Source organism: Dysidea avara, chromosome 5, assembly GCF_963678975.1.
Source record: "Dysidea avara chromosome 5, odDysAvar1.4, whole genome shotgun sequence".
In the NCBI taxonomy this organism is placed as follows: Eukaryota; Metazoa; Porifera; class Demospongiae; order Dictyoceratida; family Dysideidae; genus Dysidea; species Dysidea avara.
In genome coordinates, this window is record NC_089276.1 from 37,756,631 (window position 1) to 37,773,592 (window position 16,962).

General features: G+C 39.5%; 1 protein-coding gene across 1 annotated transcript; it reads left to right on the top strand.

The window, feature by feature from the left end:
• Nucleotides 1-1,398: 1,398 nt before the first annotated feature.
• Nucleotides 1,399-5,491, top strand: LOC136256407 (protein NLRC5-like). The gene is made up of 4 exons (XM_066049360.1): nt 1,399-1,479; nt 1,539-1,655; nt 2,780-3,037; nt 3,093-5,491. The coding sequence occupies exons 2-4, from the start codon at nt 1,610-1,612 to the stop codon at nt 5,372-5,374; spliced, it is 2,586 nt and encodes an 861-aa protein (XP_065905432.1). The 5' UTR covers nt 1,399-1,479; nt 1,539-1,609; the 3' UTR covers nt 5,375-5,491.
• The last annotated feature ends 11,471 nt before the right edge of the window (nt 5,492-16,962 follow it).

Below are 16,962 nucleotides of genomic sequence, written 5' to 3' on the forward strand. Positions count from 1 at the left end.
CAGGTGGACATAAAATCATTGGAATATCAAAGTATATACCAAACAACAATACTAATTAGACTTGATCAACATTGCAAGGATAATTGATTGATTTATGCATATACAGAGGGATTTCAATAATTTTATGTCCACCTGTAACCAATTAAAATTTCATCATTCGATAACTTTTGTTATACACCTTAGATAAAGAAATGATACACATCAGGATGATCCTTGCATATGATACTACAGAACTGTGTGCATTGGAAATGCAAAATATTAACAAAACCCCTTGAAAATAGCATTTTCAGTCATTTTGTTTACTGCCAGGCTGAGAAAACAATTTCATCATGTCACAGCTTTGTACTGGTCTGATAGATCCAGCCTTTAAACTTGATTGTTTTCCATGTATACAAATAGTTTCATTGTCAAGGTCCAAAAAGTAGTGTTCCAAAGGACTTTTTACATGCCTCCCCTTCTAAAATCATTTAGTACACGTGCTACAAACCCTATAAGAAACATGGTGCTTTAATCAAAAAGTGAACAGTTTTGTGGCTTAGGCACGGGACTATTATTAGCAAAGTCAGTACCTCTTTATTTATTTTGTCTTGCCAGAGCTCCAGCTATTATTACTTTCTTTTAGCAAGAGTTCATAATATAAAGTAGTAAAAGTGAGTGTCCAACAGGAGTACATTCCAGCAAATCCACTGAGTAAGATAGAATATCAACACCTTGGTTTGTACAAAGGTTTCACCATCTCAACACATATCAACACTTGCCTTCCACCAGTACATGTATTAATTGGATCAAAACTTACAAAAGTCTAATTTTACTCAGTGTGTTTGTACAGGCTGTATGGCAGGGCACCTTGAATTAGCTGCTCTGACTCAACTAAAAGGTCACCACCAATAACAACTATCATTTTGCTTGTAACCACCTGGGTCACCTTTCAGTCCAGTATAACAGGAGAAAGTCATAGCTGAATCCGGCTAGGCCCAGCTCAGGGGCGGTGGAGCAGGCCAAAGAGTGAGGGGGCCAGGCCAGCTGTAAGTTGAAGACCAAAAAAAAAAAAGGTCACAGCCTGCTGACAATAGCTGCTCTCCATCTCCTTATTTATAACTACACATACATAGCTAAGGAATTTGCTACACTGCTCTGAATACTGTGACTGCTCTATTAGAGTATCCAGATCCTGACTGTTCTATTAGAGTATCTCGATCTTATCTTGCAAACAGTGTCCCAAAAAGTGGGGGGGGGGGGGGGGCCATGGCCCCCTGGCCCCCCGTCTCCACCGCCTATGGCCCAGCTATATATTAGTCTGGCGTAGCCGACCCGCGCGCGGGTCAGCTACGCCAGACTGGCTATATAACCTTGGTAATTAGAAATCTTGAAATTTTTGAAGGAAATGTGGTCAAGATTTCTAAATCTTCCTGGGGCACAAAAGTCACGCGCCACAATCCATAGTGAGGTGATCCCTCTGGTGATCCGCCTACTATACTGGTGAGTAAGATAATCTGACGTGTAGTATGATCTTTTATGTACACATGTGCTCCATTCAGTACCTGCTTTCTGTGTGAGCCGGGCGATTACAGCGTCGCGGTTGCTCCTGCTCAGTGTACATCTTTGAAACATGGACAAGAGTATAAACCTAGAACAGTTCAGAACGACAGAATATGGTATGTGTAGTAAACAATTCACTTCGAGCATTCCTTTGTTGGATTGGTAATAATGGGCGGCAATCAGTTTGTTGTTGGTTATGCACCTATCACAAGGGGGTGTCACTCAGGCTCTTTCTGTAGGTCGATCTTTGACCGCAGTCAAACTCTAAGTCAATGGTCAAGGCCACAAAATAGCTCTTACAGTGGGTCAAGGGTCAAGACGATACAGAAGGTTCGAAACACACAATCGAAAACTATACGTAGCTATTATCAAGTTTACGGAATTATACGCGACTCACAAGAAGTAAGGATCTCCAAGAAGATGTTTTAAAGCTCCAGCAGGCATTTCGCTGTAACTATAATGATTTTTCTCTCCCAGCTGCTGGTAGCACGCACTAAGAAAATATTATACTAGGTTACAACCGCAGGTGTGTATTGGAAAATAGAGAAATAAGTGGAGGTCAAAATTTTGACAAGAAACACTGAAGTCACAGGTCAAAGACGATAGACGTTGCAAGTCAAGCGTCAAGGTGAAAATTTTCCCGGTCAAGACTTTGACTGTGGTCGCTACAGCATGAGCCGATGTGACATCCCCTTGTATCAATATTAAACCCCACCGGCTAGGGACGTACATGGGGGAATTGACCTTTAAATTTCCCCAGTAATGGGGAATTTGACCACCCAAATTTATAGGCTATGCACCTCCTGCAAGAATAACTTGTTTCCCAAGGTACACTGGGTGGGGATTTGATGCTCATCGTGTCCCCACAGGTCGGGAATTTGAATTTTGAAAAAAATCAAATCCCCTCCTTTTTCCCACTGTTTTCTGGGAGGTGGGAGATAAAATTCATAAGTGCATTACCTCAAGGGGGTGACTTAGTAGGTAGATCTGTGACCGTGGTCAAACTCTTAAGTCAAAGGTCAAGGCCACCCAATTCATGCCAAGTCAAGGGTAAAATATTCCTACCCACAATTGAAAGGTACTGAAATATCGTTGCTAAGCCACAGGCCGAAATTGAAAAAGGCTCTTAATTTTAGTCAAGGGTCACAGCAAAATTTCAGCTGGTTAGGACTGGTCGCAGAACTACGTACAGTACATATCTACATTACACCTCCTTGTTACTGCTATATATTCCCTACAGCTACGAGTACTCCACAACTGAAGGACCTCCACAATCACATCACTCCACACTATGCCGCTCGTTGGAGGGTGATAGGAGCATTGTTGGGTCTATCCAGTGGAACACTTGACATCATAAAATATGATAATGATAAAGCCAGGCCTTGCTGTGATGCAATGTTGGAAGAGTGGCTTGAAGTGGACCCCTCTGCCACTTGGAATAAACTACTAAGTGTTATACAGTCACCTGCTGTGTCCAGTGATCAAACTACTGAGAAAGGTGACTATATTAGTATATTTCAGACTAGCTACTATTTCTTGCTGTTATCATGTAGGTGTTGAAGCAGTCTCCATATTATCCAGTAGAATGGCCATGATGAATGTGCATGTACAAGACACTGTTGATGAAGACACATGGCCACCAGATCAACCGAAGGAATATACACCACTACTTCTCATCCAACATCAAGAGCAGCGTACTAAAGAACAAGATAATGAAATGGCCAAATTGATCCAAACAGGTGACATTGACTTAATAGCTACTGGTGAGTTGCTTTGCAAACGTCAAAAGCAAGAGAGTCACAAGGCTATACAACATGTCCTCAATACCAGCACTGTGACTAAGGAAGTTGCAGAAATCTTAACTCCTTTGGAGAGAAGTGATGGCCTAAAATTCGTACTGATTGAAGGGGCACCTGGCATAGGCAAATCTGTTTTACTGAAACACATTGCATTCCAATGGGGACAAAAAGTATTGTTACCAAAGTTTAAAATAGTATTGCTTGTTTGTCTGCGTGATCCCAACATGAGGTACATTACATCAATTGGCGATCTTCTTCAACTTTTCTGTGAAGGAGGTGCAAAGGCTAAAGAAATTTCAACAGCTTGCAGTGATTACCTTCTTGCAAATGGTGGCAAAGAAACAATCTTCCTTTTTGATGGCTATGATGAATTTCCAGAAGACCTCAGAAAGAGTAGTTTCATAGCTAAAATTTTAAACAGAAGAGTTCTTCCTCATTGTGGACTAGTGGTGTCATCTCGTCCCCATGCATCAGTGCATCTTCGCAAAAAAGCATCTGTCAGGATAGACATTGTAGGCTTTACTGAACAGGAACGACAACGCTACATTGAACAGTCAGTTAAGGGAAACCCCCACCAAATCAAAGAGCTCACCCAGTATCTTCACCATCACCCAACTATCAGTAATATTTGTTTTGCTCCATTAAATATTACCATCCTCTTATTCCTCTACCAACTGGGAATTCCCCTTCCTAATAATTCTACTGAATTACATCATCACTTTATTTGTCAAACTATTTGTCGACATCTTGCCAAGTGTGGTCATCCACTTAACAATGCCATTGCTGATCTCAAAACTCTGCCAGAGCCCTACAAGAAGATAGTTAAGCAACTAGCCAGGCTATCACTTGAGGCCCTTAATGATAACAAACTGGTATTTACTTCTGAAGACATTGAAGCAGCTTGCCCAGACATTTTAGCCTCTCCTGAGGCTATTAATGGTTTTGGCTTACTACAAGCTGTACAGAATTTTGGCCTTACAGGGAAAACAATGACTTTCAATTTTCTACATCTAACTATTCAAGAGTACCTAGCAGCTCACTATATCATTACTGACTTCCAACAAGATGAAGAACTACATCTCCTTCGTGACCAATTCTGGAGTGATCTTCATGCCAACATGTTTACCATTTATGTTACTCTTACCAAGGGACAACGATCTGCCTTTAAGAAATTCCTGTCTGGTGGAGATGATAAGATTGCCATTTCCAATGAATTCCTTTGTAATCAGTTGAAGTGTTTCCATCTGTATCACTGCTTCAAGGAGGCAGAAGATTATAAAATGTGTAAATCGATTGAAGATGCAGCAATCTTCAGTAAGAAAGAAATCAAACTTCGTGACACAACTCTATCTGCTACTAATCTTGGGTGTGTGTCACTCTTCCTCACCTCTTCTTCCCACAAGCACTGGGTGAACCTCAATTTTTGCGCTTCCTACATCCAAGATCATGGTTTGCACATTATTCACAATTATCTTAATCATAGTAACATCACTATTACCAAGTTGTGGTTGAGTAAAAATGGCCTCACCAGAATCTCCTCCTCCCTCATCAGTAACGTCGTCCTCAGCTGTAAAGTGGAAGTGTTGTATATTGGTGGTAACCATACAATTGGGGAGAATAAAGAGCTCTACACCATGTTGACCCATCCCTTCTCTATGTTAAGAGTTCTGGGCATGCACAGTACCTCATTATCCGCCATTGCAGCAAGAACACTATTCACTGCAATTAAGGGTAATAACAAGTTGGAGCACCTCATCATCAACAGCAATAATATTACTGATGATGTGACTGATGATATCACCATGGCACTGACTAGCACCAAGTCACTAAAAACGCTGGTGATGCATAGCAACCCCATTAGTGGTGAAGCCATACTGAGTATACTACAAGCCCTGACATGCAACAATACAATACGATCAATAGATGTTCCCAGTTACCCTCCAGCAATTGAGGACAGGATTAGATCAATAGTACAAGATATCAACACAAAGCGAAGAACTCAAGGAATAAAAAAAGAGCTGCGTGTTTCGTGTTAGTGACCCTGTGTTGTATAAACAGTTTATATACTATTTTACAACTAACTATTATCTGCACAAGCTGATATTTTATTGATAAAAGTGTTTTATTAAAAATGATTACGTTTATTGTTGGAATGGTGTAAGTCACCTTAGTAACTTGTATTATAGCTTTCCTCAGTGAACTGATAGCTGTTTATAGAGATGGAGTAGGCTCTGGAGAACATACCACACTGATTTTGTCAGTCAGTTGCAGTTTAGTTTAGCAACACTGTACACCGACTATATAACTGGTTGGGGTCAACTATTTTGTATAACTATAATGAAAAGAGTTTATTTCATAATATAATGCATACAATCAATGCTGTACACTTAGTTATTTTGGTCAATTTTAGTACTTGTGCTGTTGGTACATGCAAGTTCCAAAGATCACCTACACCTCAATTTAAAGCTTGTCATTTGTTCTGCAAATACAACAGACCTAATCCTTTTTAATCCTGTAAAATATTTTATTTTGTTTGTTGAATGTTTCATTGCAGTGACTGGTCCAATAGAGTGCCTCAATTGTATGTATTTCACATTCAAAACTTTTGATCATTTGGTTTTAACAAGGACCCCTTGATAGATTAAGGACCCCTTGTTAGATTACTAACGTATAAGTGGTTTCACTATAGTGGGCGTAACAACAAAACAAAAAGACTCATAATTCACCAATTGTTTGTCCAATCTAGAATGTATAAAATGCACTGTAATGTTCCCCTTGACATGACTGCGTTAATCAACTACTCCCATATGCACCTTAAGGGGGGTTGCACATTGGGGATGAACAAACTGTGTGCCTGAACAAGAAGTACTTACATGGTCATCAAGATTAATAGTGTAGCCAGGATTTTAAAATGAAGTTTCTACAGGCTGGTCATGGATGTATCCTAAGGTGATCCCTTTGCAACTAACTGATTGTTCTATTAGAGTAGATTATATTATTTGTAGCTATATACTTTATGTATTATCTTCCCTTATCAAATAATTAATTGCAAACTGAGATAAAGTGATGTACCCTACCTTTCATCTCAAGTAACCATGAAGATTTCCCATGATGGCCCAACCACAGTGATAGAATTCATGTATATAAGTTGTCTCACAATCACGATCTATGTAAAAGTGTAACAGATGATTATGATACTGAGTAGGGATCTGCAATACATATCGATACGGAAATATATCGATACAGCAAATCAAGACACACGGTCGTGCGGCCCAAGAAGCCGGCGCGCCACACCCGTGAGTATATTGACAGGAAGAACGAAAACGTCATTTTCACACCTTTGTATCTCAGTGATCACTTATCCGATTGGAACCAAATTTGCTACACGGTTGCCCGCCAGCCAGGGGAGTCTACATGCCAAATTTGAAGGAAATCGCTCCAGCCATTTCCGAGATACGAGCTTCCAAAGTTTCGTTTTTTTTTTCTTCTTCTTCGTCTTTTCGCACACTTGCAAAAATTGCTATAACAAGCAAACGCGTACTCCGATCGCCATGAAATTTGGCACACCGAAAGGGAGTCCAACGGCGAATCTTAGCATCAAATCTGGTACAAATCCGATGAATGGTTCAGGAGTTATGACCGATTATTCGCGTAAAACAATATCGATTTGTTGTCACGCCTACAGGGTAAACCGTTTCATGGAATGAGTTCAAAATTGCTATGTAGATGGAGTAACCATCGTAGGCGTGCCTTTTGGTGGTTTAAAAGGAATCGAGATAAAGACCATGGAGATATGACACAAAATCCAACCTGTGTCACAATTACGCTATCGATTTTTATGAATAAAAAAAGTATTCGTTTTCACGCCTACTAGGCAAACCGCTTAGAGCAATGAGCTGAAAATCGGTGTATAGTTGGAATAATCTTCATAGAAAGTCCTTGCAGTAGTACAGAAGAATCGGATTACAAACCACTGAGTTATGATTCTAAAGCCAACTCCGTGTAGCAAATGCGAGATCGAGATACTCTAATAGAACAGTCACCCTAATAGAGCATTCAGCTAATTTATTTACTCCATTATAGAATTTTATTACATCACAAGTTATTCTGTAGGGAGTTCAGCTGCAAACAGTTAATCTTATAGACAGTTCAGCAAGAAGCAAGTCACCATGTGGAGAGTTAACACTGCTTGAAGGTTCTTAGTTTACTAATTTGTTAAGCTGCTTTACTGTAGTTGTGCCCAGTTATACTGATAGTAAAATGTCAGTAACTTTAAGTATATGGAACATAATTGTTTTACTAAGTTTTAAACTCTCAGTAAACATCAGTGAATGCAGGTTTACTGAAAAGCTACTAAATTTCCAAACAATTAACTGTTCCATATACTGGGGATATACCACTCTAGTAAACTAAGAAACTTCAAGCAGTGTAAGCAAATATATCACTATAGAGATTCAGAACATTACAAGTCACACTGAAGAAAGTTCAGCTATAAACAAGTCATGCACCCTGTAGAGAATTCAGCTACAATTAAGTCACTCTCTAGAGAATTCAGCTACACAGAATTCAGCTACACACAAGTCACTGTGGAGAGAGTTCAGCTACAAACAAATTACCCTGTAGAGAGATCAGCTACAAATAAAACACTTTGCAGATTGTTCAGCTACAACAAATCAACCTTTAGAGCGATCAGCAATGAACAAATCAACACAAATCTACCTGTAGAGAGATAAACTAGAAACAAATCACCCTGTAGAGAGTTCAGCTACAAAAAAATCACCTGTAGAGACATCAACTAGAAACTAGACACAATGTAAGGAGTTCAGCTACAAGCAATCACCATGTAGAGAGTTCAGCTAAAACAAATCAACCTGCAGAGAGATCAGCTACAAACAAATCACCTTATAGAGAGTTCAGCTACAAACAAATTACCCTGTAGAGAGATCAGCTAGAAACTAGACACAATGTAAGGAGTTCAGCTACAAACAAATCAACCTTTAGAGCGATCGGCAACAAACAAATCAATCTGTAGAGAGATCATCTAGAAACAAATCAACCTGCAGAGAGATCAGCTACAAACAAATCAGCTTGTAGAGAGATCAGTTACACACAAATCACCTGTAGAGAGATAAGCTAGAAACAAATCACCCTGTAGAGAGTTCAGCAAAAACAAATCAATCTGCAGAGAGATCAGCTACAAACAAATCACCTTATAGATAGTTCAGCTACAAACAAATTACCTTGTAGAGAGATCGGCTACAAACAAATTACCCTGCAGAGAGATCAGCTACACACAAATCAACTTGTATAGAGATCAGCTACAAACAAATCACCCTGTAGAGAGATCAGCTACAAACTAGACACAATGTAAGGAGTTCAGCTACAAGCAAATTACCTTGTAGAGAGTTCATCTACAAACAAATCAACCTGTAGAGCAATCAGCTTGAAACAAATCACCCTGAAGAGAGGTCAGCTACAAAAAATCACCCTGTAGAGAGAAACAAATCACCCTGAAGAGAGGTCAACTACAAACAAAACACTTTGCAGAGAGTTCAGCTACAAACAAATCAACTTTTAGCGTGATCAGCAACAAACAAATCAACTTGTAGAGAGATCAGCCAGCTACAAACAAATCAACCTGCAGAGAGATCAGCTACAAACAAATCAGCTTGTAGAGAGACCAGTTACACACAAATCAACCTGTAGAGAGATAAGCTAGAAACAAATCACCCTGCAGAGAGTTCAGTTACAAGCAAAACACCCTGTAGAGAGTTCAGCAACAAAGAAACCACCATGTAGAGAGTTCAGCTACAAACAAATCACCTTATAGAGAGTTCAGCTACAAACAAATTACCCTGTAGAGAGATCGGCTACAAACAAATCAACCTGTAGAGAGATCAGCTAGAAACTAGACACAATGTAAGGAGTTCAGCTACAAGTAAATCAGCCTGTAGAGAGTTCAGCTAAAACAAATCAACCTGCAGAGAGATCAGCTACAAACAAATCACCTTATAGACAGTTCACATACAAACAAATTACCCTGTAGAGAGATCGGCTACAAATTAATCAACCTGCAGAGAGATCAGCTACACTCAAATCAACTTGTAGAGAGATTAGCTACAAACAAATCACCCTGTAGAGAGATCAGCTAGAAACTAGACACAATGTAAGCAGTTCAGCTACAAGCAAATCACCCTTTAGTGAGTTCAGCTACAAACAAATCAACCTGCAGTGAGATCACCTACAAAAAAGCACCTTGTACAGAGTTCAGCTACAAACAAATTACCCTGTAGAGAGATCAGCTACAAACAAATCAACCTGTAGAAAGATCAGCTACACAGAAATCAACTTGTAGAGAGATCAGCTACAAACAAATCAACCTGTAGAGAGATCAGCTAGAACTAGACACAATGTAAGGAGTTCAGCTACAAGTAAATCACCCTGTAGAGAGTTCAGCTAAAACAAATCAACCTGCAGAGAGATCAGCTACAAACAAATCACCTTATAGACAGTTCAGCTACAAACAAATTACACTGTAGAGAGATCGGCTACAAATTAATCAACCTGCAGAGAGATCAGCTACACACAAATCAACTTGTAGAGAGATCAGCTACAAACAAATCACCCTGTAGAGAGATCAGCTAGAAACTAGACACAATGCAAGGAGTTCAGCTACAAGCAAATCACCCTTTAGTGAGTTCAGCTACAAACAAATCAACCTGCAGTGAGATCACTCACAAAAACGCACCTTGTACAGAGTTCAGTTACAAACAAATTACCCTGTAGAGAGATCAGGTAGAAGAATTCACCTTGTAGAGAGTTCAGCAACAAAGAAACCACCATGTAGAGAGTTCAGCTGCAAACAAATCACCCAGTAGAAAGATCAGCTAGAAGAAGTCACCTTGTAAAGGGTTCAGCTACAAAGAAACCATCATGTACAGAGTTCAGCTACAAAGAAACCACCGTGTAGAGTGTTTAGCTGCAAAAAATCACCTGTAGAGAGTTCAGCTAGAAACAAATCACCCTGTAGAGAGATCAGCTAGAAGAGGTCACCTTGTAGAGAGTTCAGCTACAAAGAAACCACCACATAAAGAGTTCAGCTGCAAATACATCACTTGTAGAGAGTTCAGCTACAAATAAATCCCCCTGTAGAGGGATCAGCTAGAAGAAGTCACCTTGTAGAGAGTTCAGCTACAAAGAAACCATCATGTAGAGAGTTCAGTTACAAACAAACCACCCTGTAGAGAGATCAGGTAGAAGAATTCACCTTGTAGAGAGTTCAGCAACAAAGAAACCACCATGTAGAGAGTTCAGTTACAAACAAATCACCCTGTAGAGAGATCAGCTAGAAGAAGTTACCTTGTAGATAGTTCAGCTACAAACAATCCACCCTGTAGAATGATCAGCTAGAACAAGTCACCTTGTAGAGTGTTGAGCTACAAAGAAACCATCATGTAGAAAGTTCAGCTGCAAACAAATCACTCTGTAGAGAGTTCAGCTACAAAGAAACCGCCATGTAGAGAGTTCAGCCTCAAACAAACCACCTTGTAGAGAATTCAACTACAACAAATCACCCTGTAGAGAAGAAGTTACCTTGTAGAGAGTTCAGCTACAAAGAAACCATCATGTAGAGAGTTCAGCTGCAAACAAATCACCCTGTAGAGAGTTCAACTAGACGAAGTCACCTTATAGAGAGTTCAGCTATAAAGAAACCATCATGTAGAGAGTTCAGCTACAAAGAAACCACAGTTTAGATGCAAACAAATCACCCTGTAGAGAGACCAGCTAGAAGAGGTCACCTTGTAGAGAGTTCAGCTACAAAGAAACCATCCTGTATATAGTTCAGCTACATTTCAAGTCACCCAGTAGAGAGATCAGCTGTAAAAAAATATCCTGTGGGGAATAATGGGCATGTAATAAATATATGTATATAATTTGTATAATTACTAATAAAATCAAAAATAATTGAAGTATTACAAATCTTCTTTAAGTTCTTTTCTTCTTCATGTGGTAAAGAAAAAAACACATGGGTTAAAAAAAGCCCCAAAGCCAGCCATAGGCCAGCTTTGCAGTATGCAAATACAAAAAGAAGTGATATCTAATCAAAAACAGCCAAGCTGTAAAAAAAGGTGCGGCCCCCCAAAAGGCCATGGTGAAAAAAGATGTGAAATCCAAGGTGGCGGCCAAGAAATGGCTGTGATGGTAGGTTAATGGTTACATTTTAATAACGACAATTCAGGTGAATTTTGTGCCAAGACCAAGCGGCACAAAATTCACCTGAATTGTCGTTATTAAAATGTAACCATTAACCTACCATCACAGCCATTTCTTGGCCGCCACCTTGGATTTCACATCTTTTTTCACCATGGCCTTTTTGGGGGCCGCACCTTTTTTTACAGCTTGGCTGTTTTTGATTAGATATGTATTACGATACGATATTGTACTTAGAAAATATCGATATATCGAAGTTTTCTAGTAGAAACAGTCAGTGATTGCTCTATTACTGTAGCAGTGATCTAGGTACTCAAACAGAAATCCTCTCTATTTACCTGTGCTTTAAAATGCAACGTTACCAGAAGCCATACGAATGCGCGTGTATTCGTGCTGTTGTTAATGCCTGTTATGACTAAAATGTTCTTACCCAGGTCTTTTAAATGGTTGCACTTCAAGTATAAAGAACTGCACCACTAAGCAGTAAACAATCCGCTGATACTAGCCATCTTGATAACTCATCAAAATACGGAGTAATCCGGACAAGCCTTTGTGGGAGCATGCATTAAAATGTTTGTGGTAGTTAATTGTCTGAGTGGTGTAATAGAGGCAGGTATTTCTGGTAGAGATGTGCTTTCATACTAAACACATAGCTATACTAGCTATACTGTAGTTTATCATCACTCACTGAATAAACTAAGAAATTTGTATACACAGTGAATGTATAGAATCAGTGTTGGCTCAGATAAATTGGATATTGTTACAACTATTAGCTAACATGCCAGTCATAACTAGTCATGACCACTTCATTATAGTATCGTGATACAGTATCGTATCGAACAGTTTATTGATGGTGATACACGATACACAAAATGTACTGTATCGCAGAACACTAATACTGAGTAACATTAATTTGTATCAAGGCGCAAAGAAATCAGTTTGACAAATTACCAAACTAGTTAGCTAATATCAAATGATATGATTGTTATTATTGTTATTATCTACTTTACTAGTTAGGCACTGGAGGGTGTACACAGAAGGCAGAGCCTGTTCGAGGTGTTTACCCATAGCCTAGGAGCCTAAGCGAAAATCTTTGAGCTAAATATCCTAAAGTGAAACGGGACAAATACCTAGAAGGGGTGAAAAAAAGCCAACCCATCGTGACTTGATCAACCTAAGGTTGATGGTACGTGATGAAAGAAGCTTGTTGCACTCTTCAACTAGCTAAATTCAGCTCAATATCAGGAGACTCTGGATTACTGTCTGTCCACTTGAACAAAATGATTGTCAGGTAGAGGTAGCTTCATATATGGGGCCTGCAGCAACTTGAGTGTGCTTCGTATACTTGTCAGCAAACAGCTGGCTGTAGGTGATAAAATAGACTGCTGCCTACAATTCCTCCTTCATTGTCATAATCTTCCACAACTTCCAACTTCAATTCCCAAGATATATCATTGATTGAAAAAGAGGAGCTCTCATACATTTTGGCATCATCATAGTTGGCAGTCAATTCAATATCTGAACAATGACAATAAATACAATTATAATAACGCTATTAAGTTAGTATTCCCCTCTCATGTAGCTGCCATCTACACACAGCCTGGTAGCCCTTCTTGCTTGTAAACATGAAATGACCTCATCTGGTACAGGTTGATTCACATTGTTACTTAACATATATAGACAATGTATTAATTGCTTTTAGCAAGCTAAAATACCTGAAGCATGCAAATAGAGATTAAAGCTGGGGACAATACATTGGTATATGATACAACAAAGTTTATAAAACATGTATGTGGTTTAATATCATTGTACTTTTTTGTTTGCTATTACTGCTTCACCTGGTAGGAAGGTCCATTGATCTACACTATATAGCACTGAAACTTATGCTTACATTAGCTATACTGCTACATGTGGACTAGCTTTTTAATGCTGTATAGCTATTACTATAATTTATTTGAATGATACAGCATATGACAAATTCTACATGCAGATCACAAAATTGCATCTGTTTTAGCAGAATCAGTTGTGATTATGAAATATGTAATGTTGCCATGGCAACACAGACATCACCACTGCTGGAATGTCATCATCAGCTACTAAGACGTTATGATTGCACAAGTGTACTGGCTTAAAGCACTGTCATTATAGCATACAACCGGTCATCTTGATACATGGAGCCTCGGTTATCCAGCCACCAATTATCTGAATTTGACTGATTATTGTATTAAAGTAGTGAGTGTTCTATTAGAATGGATAGTTAATATTTGTAAAAGCTGGTACAAATGTTTGTATCAACATACAGTACTTTACCACAGGATAATGGATGTGTACAATAACAGATCAAGACACACGGTAGTGTGTCGTGCGGCCCAAGAAGCCGCCGCGCAACACCCGTGAGTATATTGACAGGAACTGAGAAAGAAAACGCAATTTTCGCACCTCCGTAGCTCTGTGCTGCCTTGATGAAACAAGACGATTTTTGCTGTGGACATGCCCTCCAAATTCAGTACTCCACATTCCAAATTTGAGCGAAATCGCTTCAAGCGTTCCCGAGATATGCGACTTCAAAAATTGGCTTAGTTTCTTCCTCTTGTCGCACACTTACAAAGACTGCTATAAAACGCGAACGCCATATCCGATTGCCTTGAAATTTGGCACACAGAAGGGGGGGTATAAAGGCGCATCTCGGTACCAACTTTGGCTGGAATACGATAAACAGGCAAAGAGTGAGTGTGGATATCAGCGTTGTAACCGGGTCGGGTCATCCGGGTCACATTTTCTCCGGGTCTGACCCGGTTTACAATTTATCCGGGTCTGACCCGGATTGGATCACGTGAAAAACAAAATTGTTCGTTTGACGACATGGAAACTTATAAACGCTATCGCGTAGCTCTTTCTTGAGCCACGCCCACTTATCGCATTACCAACATACGCTCAGCCACGCCTATTTGTTAGTAAGTGTAGTATGTAGCACGAAACTGAGGGTATCTATGGTGAGGGGTTATGGGGTGCCATTTGTCTCAAAACCCCAAAAATTGAGATCTAAACTAAATATCGTCGATATTTACTAAATATCGACGACATTTAGCTAAACATCGACGACATTTGCTAAACATCGATGATATTTACTAAACATCGACGGTATTTACTAAACATTGATGACATCTGCTAAACATCGACGATATTTAACAATTCACCTGCTTTTGCGTTTTAATTTTCTGCGAATCCTTCAGTATAATAATATTATAGGCGCTTATACTTGTAAATACTAATTGCTGATTGGCTGCTTGTGACTGTAGATGAGCGGGTAGATGAACGGGTAGATGAACGGGTAGATGAACCATCTGTGGTGCTATGCGTGACTCACTAGGCTTGTTTTCATTCGGATGAGTCCATGACCTTTAATGGAAATAATTGCTGCGCGTTTATTAAGATCAATGTTGCTGTCATCGGCGACGAGAGGAACTGATCTCATCTGTAATTAAGGATGTGAGGTATGGAGTTAGCTTTTCAGTTCTAAATGTGACAACTTGTAAACTGCACGTGTTTCACTTTTCATCCCTGGGTGCCAATACTCTCAGTGACAGCATATATTATTGAATATAATGCTGTCCGCTGTCACTGGGAGTATAATTCGGCTGAGTATAATTATTTAGTTGCATGAATCAAGTTTTGTTTTATTTAGTTGTTTATTAATACTTTACAGGACTGTAATGCTAGTCTCGCGTGGTCAGACCGCTCTTTTCTCTTTGTCATTGGGTAGGGGGAAAAAAGGGTCTGGAACAGTTCGAATCTCACACTCATCTTGGCACTCCCCGGTTAATTTGGGGGTGTTAACCAAAGAAACGTGATGCGTTTTCAAATAGTAGCCGCTTGCGTCAATCAATTACAAGCGCGTATTTATAAACCTATCAGCATCTAAAGCTGTCTTTGAGGCGATAATATATTGAATTGATTGTTAGTTGTTTAGGTAAGCTAAGTCTTTGTTTATTGTTATGCTGTGGCATTCTTGTTACAATGGAGTTTAAGTGCATGGGTTGCATTCCTGTGACGTAGCCTTGTGACGTGTCAAGACAATTGTGGGATTCGAACTGTTCCAGACTCTTTTTTTCTCCCTACCCGATGACAAAGATAAAAAAGCGGTCTGGCCACGCAAGACTACTGTAATGCACCTATCAATGTAATGCCCAACTACCACTGATATGGGCTGAGGGTAGGGGATGGTGGGGGAATTGATCGCTAAATTTCTCCGACATAGTGGGGATCTGTCTTCACTAAAGAAATTCACTCAGACAGCAAAGGTGTGTGCTTTCAGTTTAATTAGGAAGGAGTGTCTCGGGTGCTAGCTACTACGTTCGTACTAGAATCCACTCGAACTAACTCATTTCTAGACTAACGCCACACAACCGTACAAATCCCCTCCTAGGCCCAGTATTCCCGGGGGTTACAAGTCGAGACTTGGTCGTGGTTTGCATTGCCAGTTCGTCCCCAATAGGTGGGGAATTGTAATTTTCAGTGATGCAAATCCCCACCTTCCCCCACCTCAGCCCGTATTAGTGGTAGTCGGGATTACATTGATAGATGCATAACAGATCAATACACAAAATTAAACTAATAAAATAGCTTGTTGTAATATTCATATGAATCTCAGCAGGCCACAATTTGAGTACTCTTGCCAGACTGGTACTTTTTATTTAGTCAAATTTCCCAACCAAACGATATAATATGGACTTGCCTGCAAAGATGAAATTCTGAGATCATTTCAACTTGTCAACTAGCTACACACAAGGGTAGTTCTAGAAATTTGCTGCCTGGTCTCCCAACTCAAAGGTAGAGCAACTCGTTAAGCTTGATTGTCAGTTTGGAATTATTGGTTACATGCTTTTAATTCACCCTCAAGGAATTTTAATATTGGTAACTTAGATCAAGATACTCTAGTAGAGCAGTCAATATTAAATTACTCTGATAGAATCATCAACATTATAAATAGGCAACAGGGATAATTGAAGAATTTTATTTGCTATAGAGTCATCCATGTAATTTATTTTATAGCAGGTACAGTGGAACTTCTCTTATCCAGGTTTTCTGCTATACTGTCCTTGTCTCAGAAATATCCGTAACTAGCTAATATAGTAAAGCTAACTGTTCTGCAATGTTACTATTGCTACTATACATTTTAGTGGGCAGAAGGGGAAGTCACTACAGAGCATTCGTGGTCACTCCTCTGGGTTGTAAATTTTTTTATCACCTAGCAACCAAGTGGTAGTTAGAATCAACAAGCCACCTAACATGTAAACATCTTATTGTCAATAGACTACAGGCCACATGCTTGTGACTAATTTGGACTGTCTGGGCCTGGATAAAAGAGGTCCAGATAAGGGAGATTTCAAAGTTATTTCACAGGTCCCTTAGT

Excerpts from the sequence above, each read along its gene's own strand:
- LOC136256407 (XM_066049360.1), top strand. The coding sequence starts at position 1,610 with ATGGACAAGAGTATAAACCTAGAACAGTTCAGAACGACAGAATATG. Across the intron at positions 1,656-2,779 it reads GTTCAGAACGACAGAATATG|CTACGAGTACTCCACAACTG; the intron begins GTATGTGTAGTA and ends TATTCCCTACAG. Across the intron at positions 3,038-3,092 it reads TGATCAAACTACTGAGAAAG|GTGTTGAAGCAGTCTCCATA; the intron begins GTGACTATATTA and ends GTTATCATGTAG.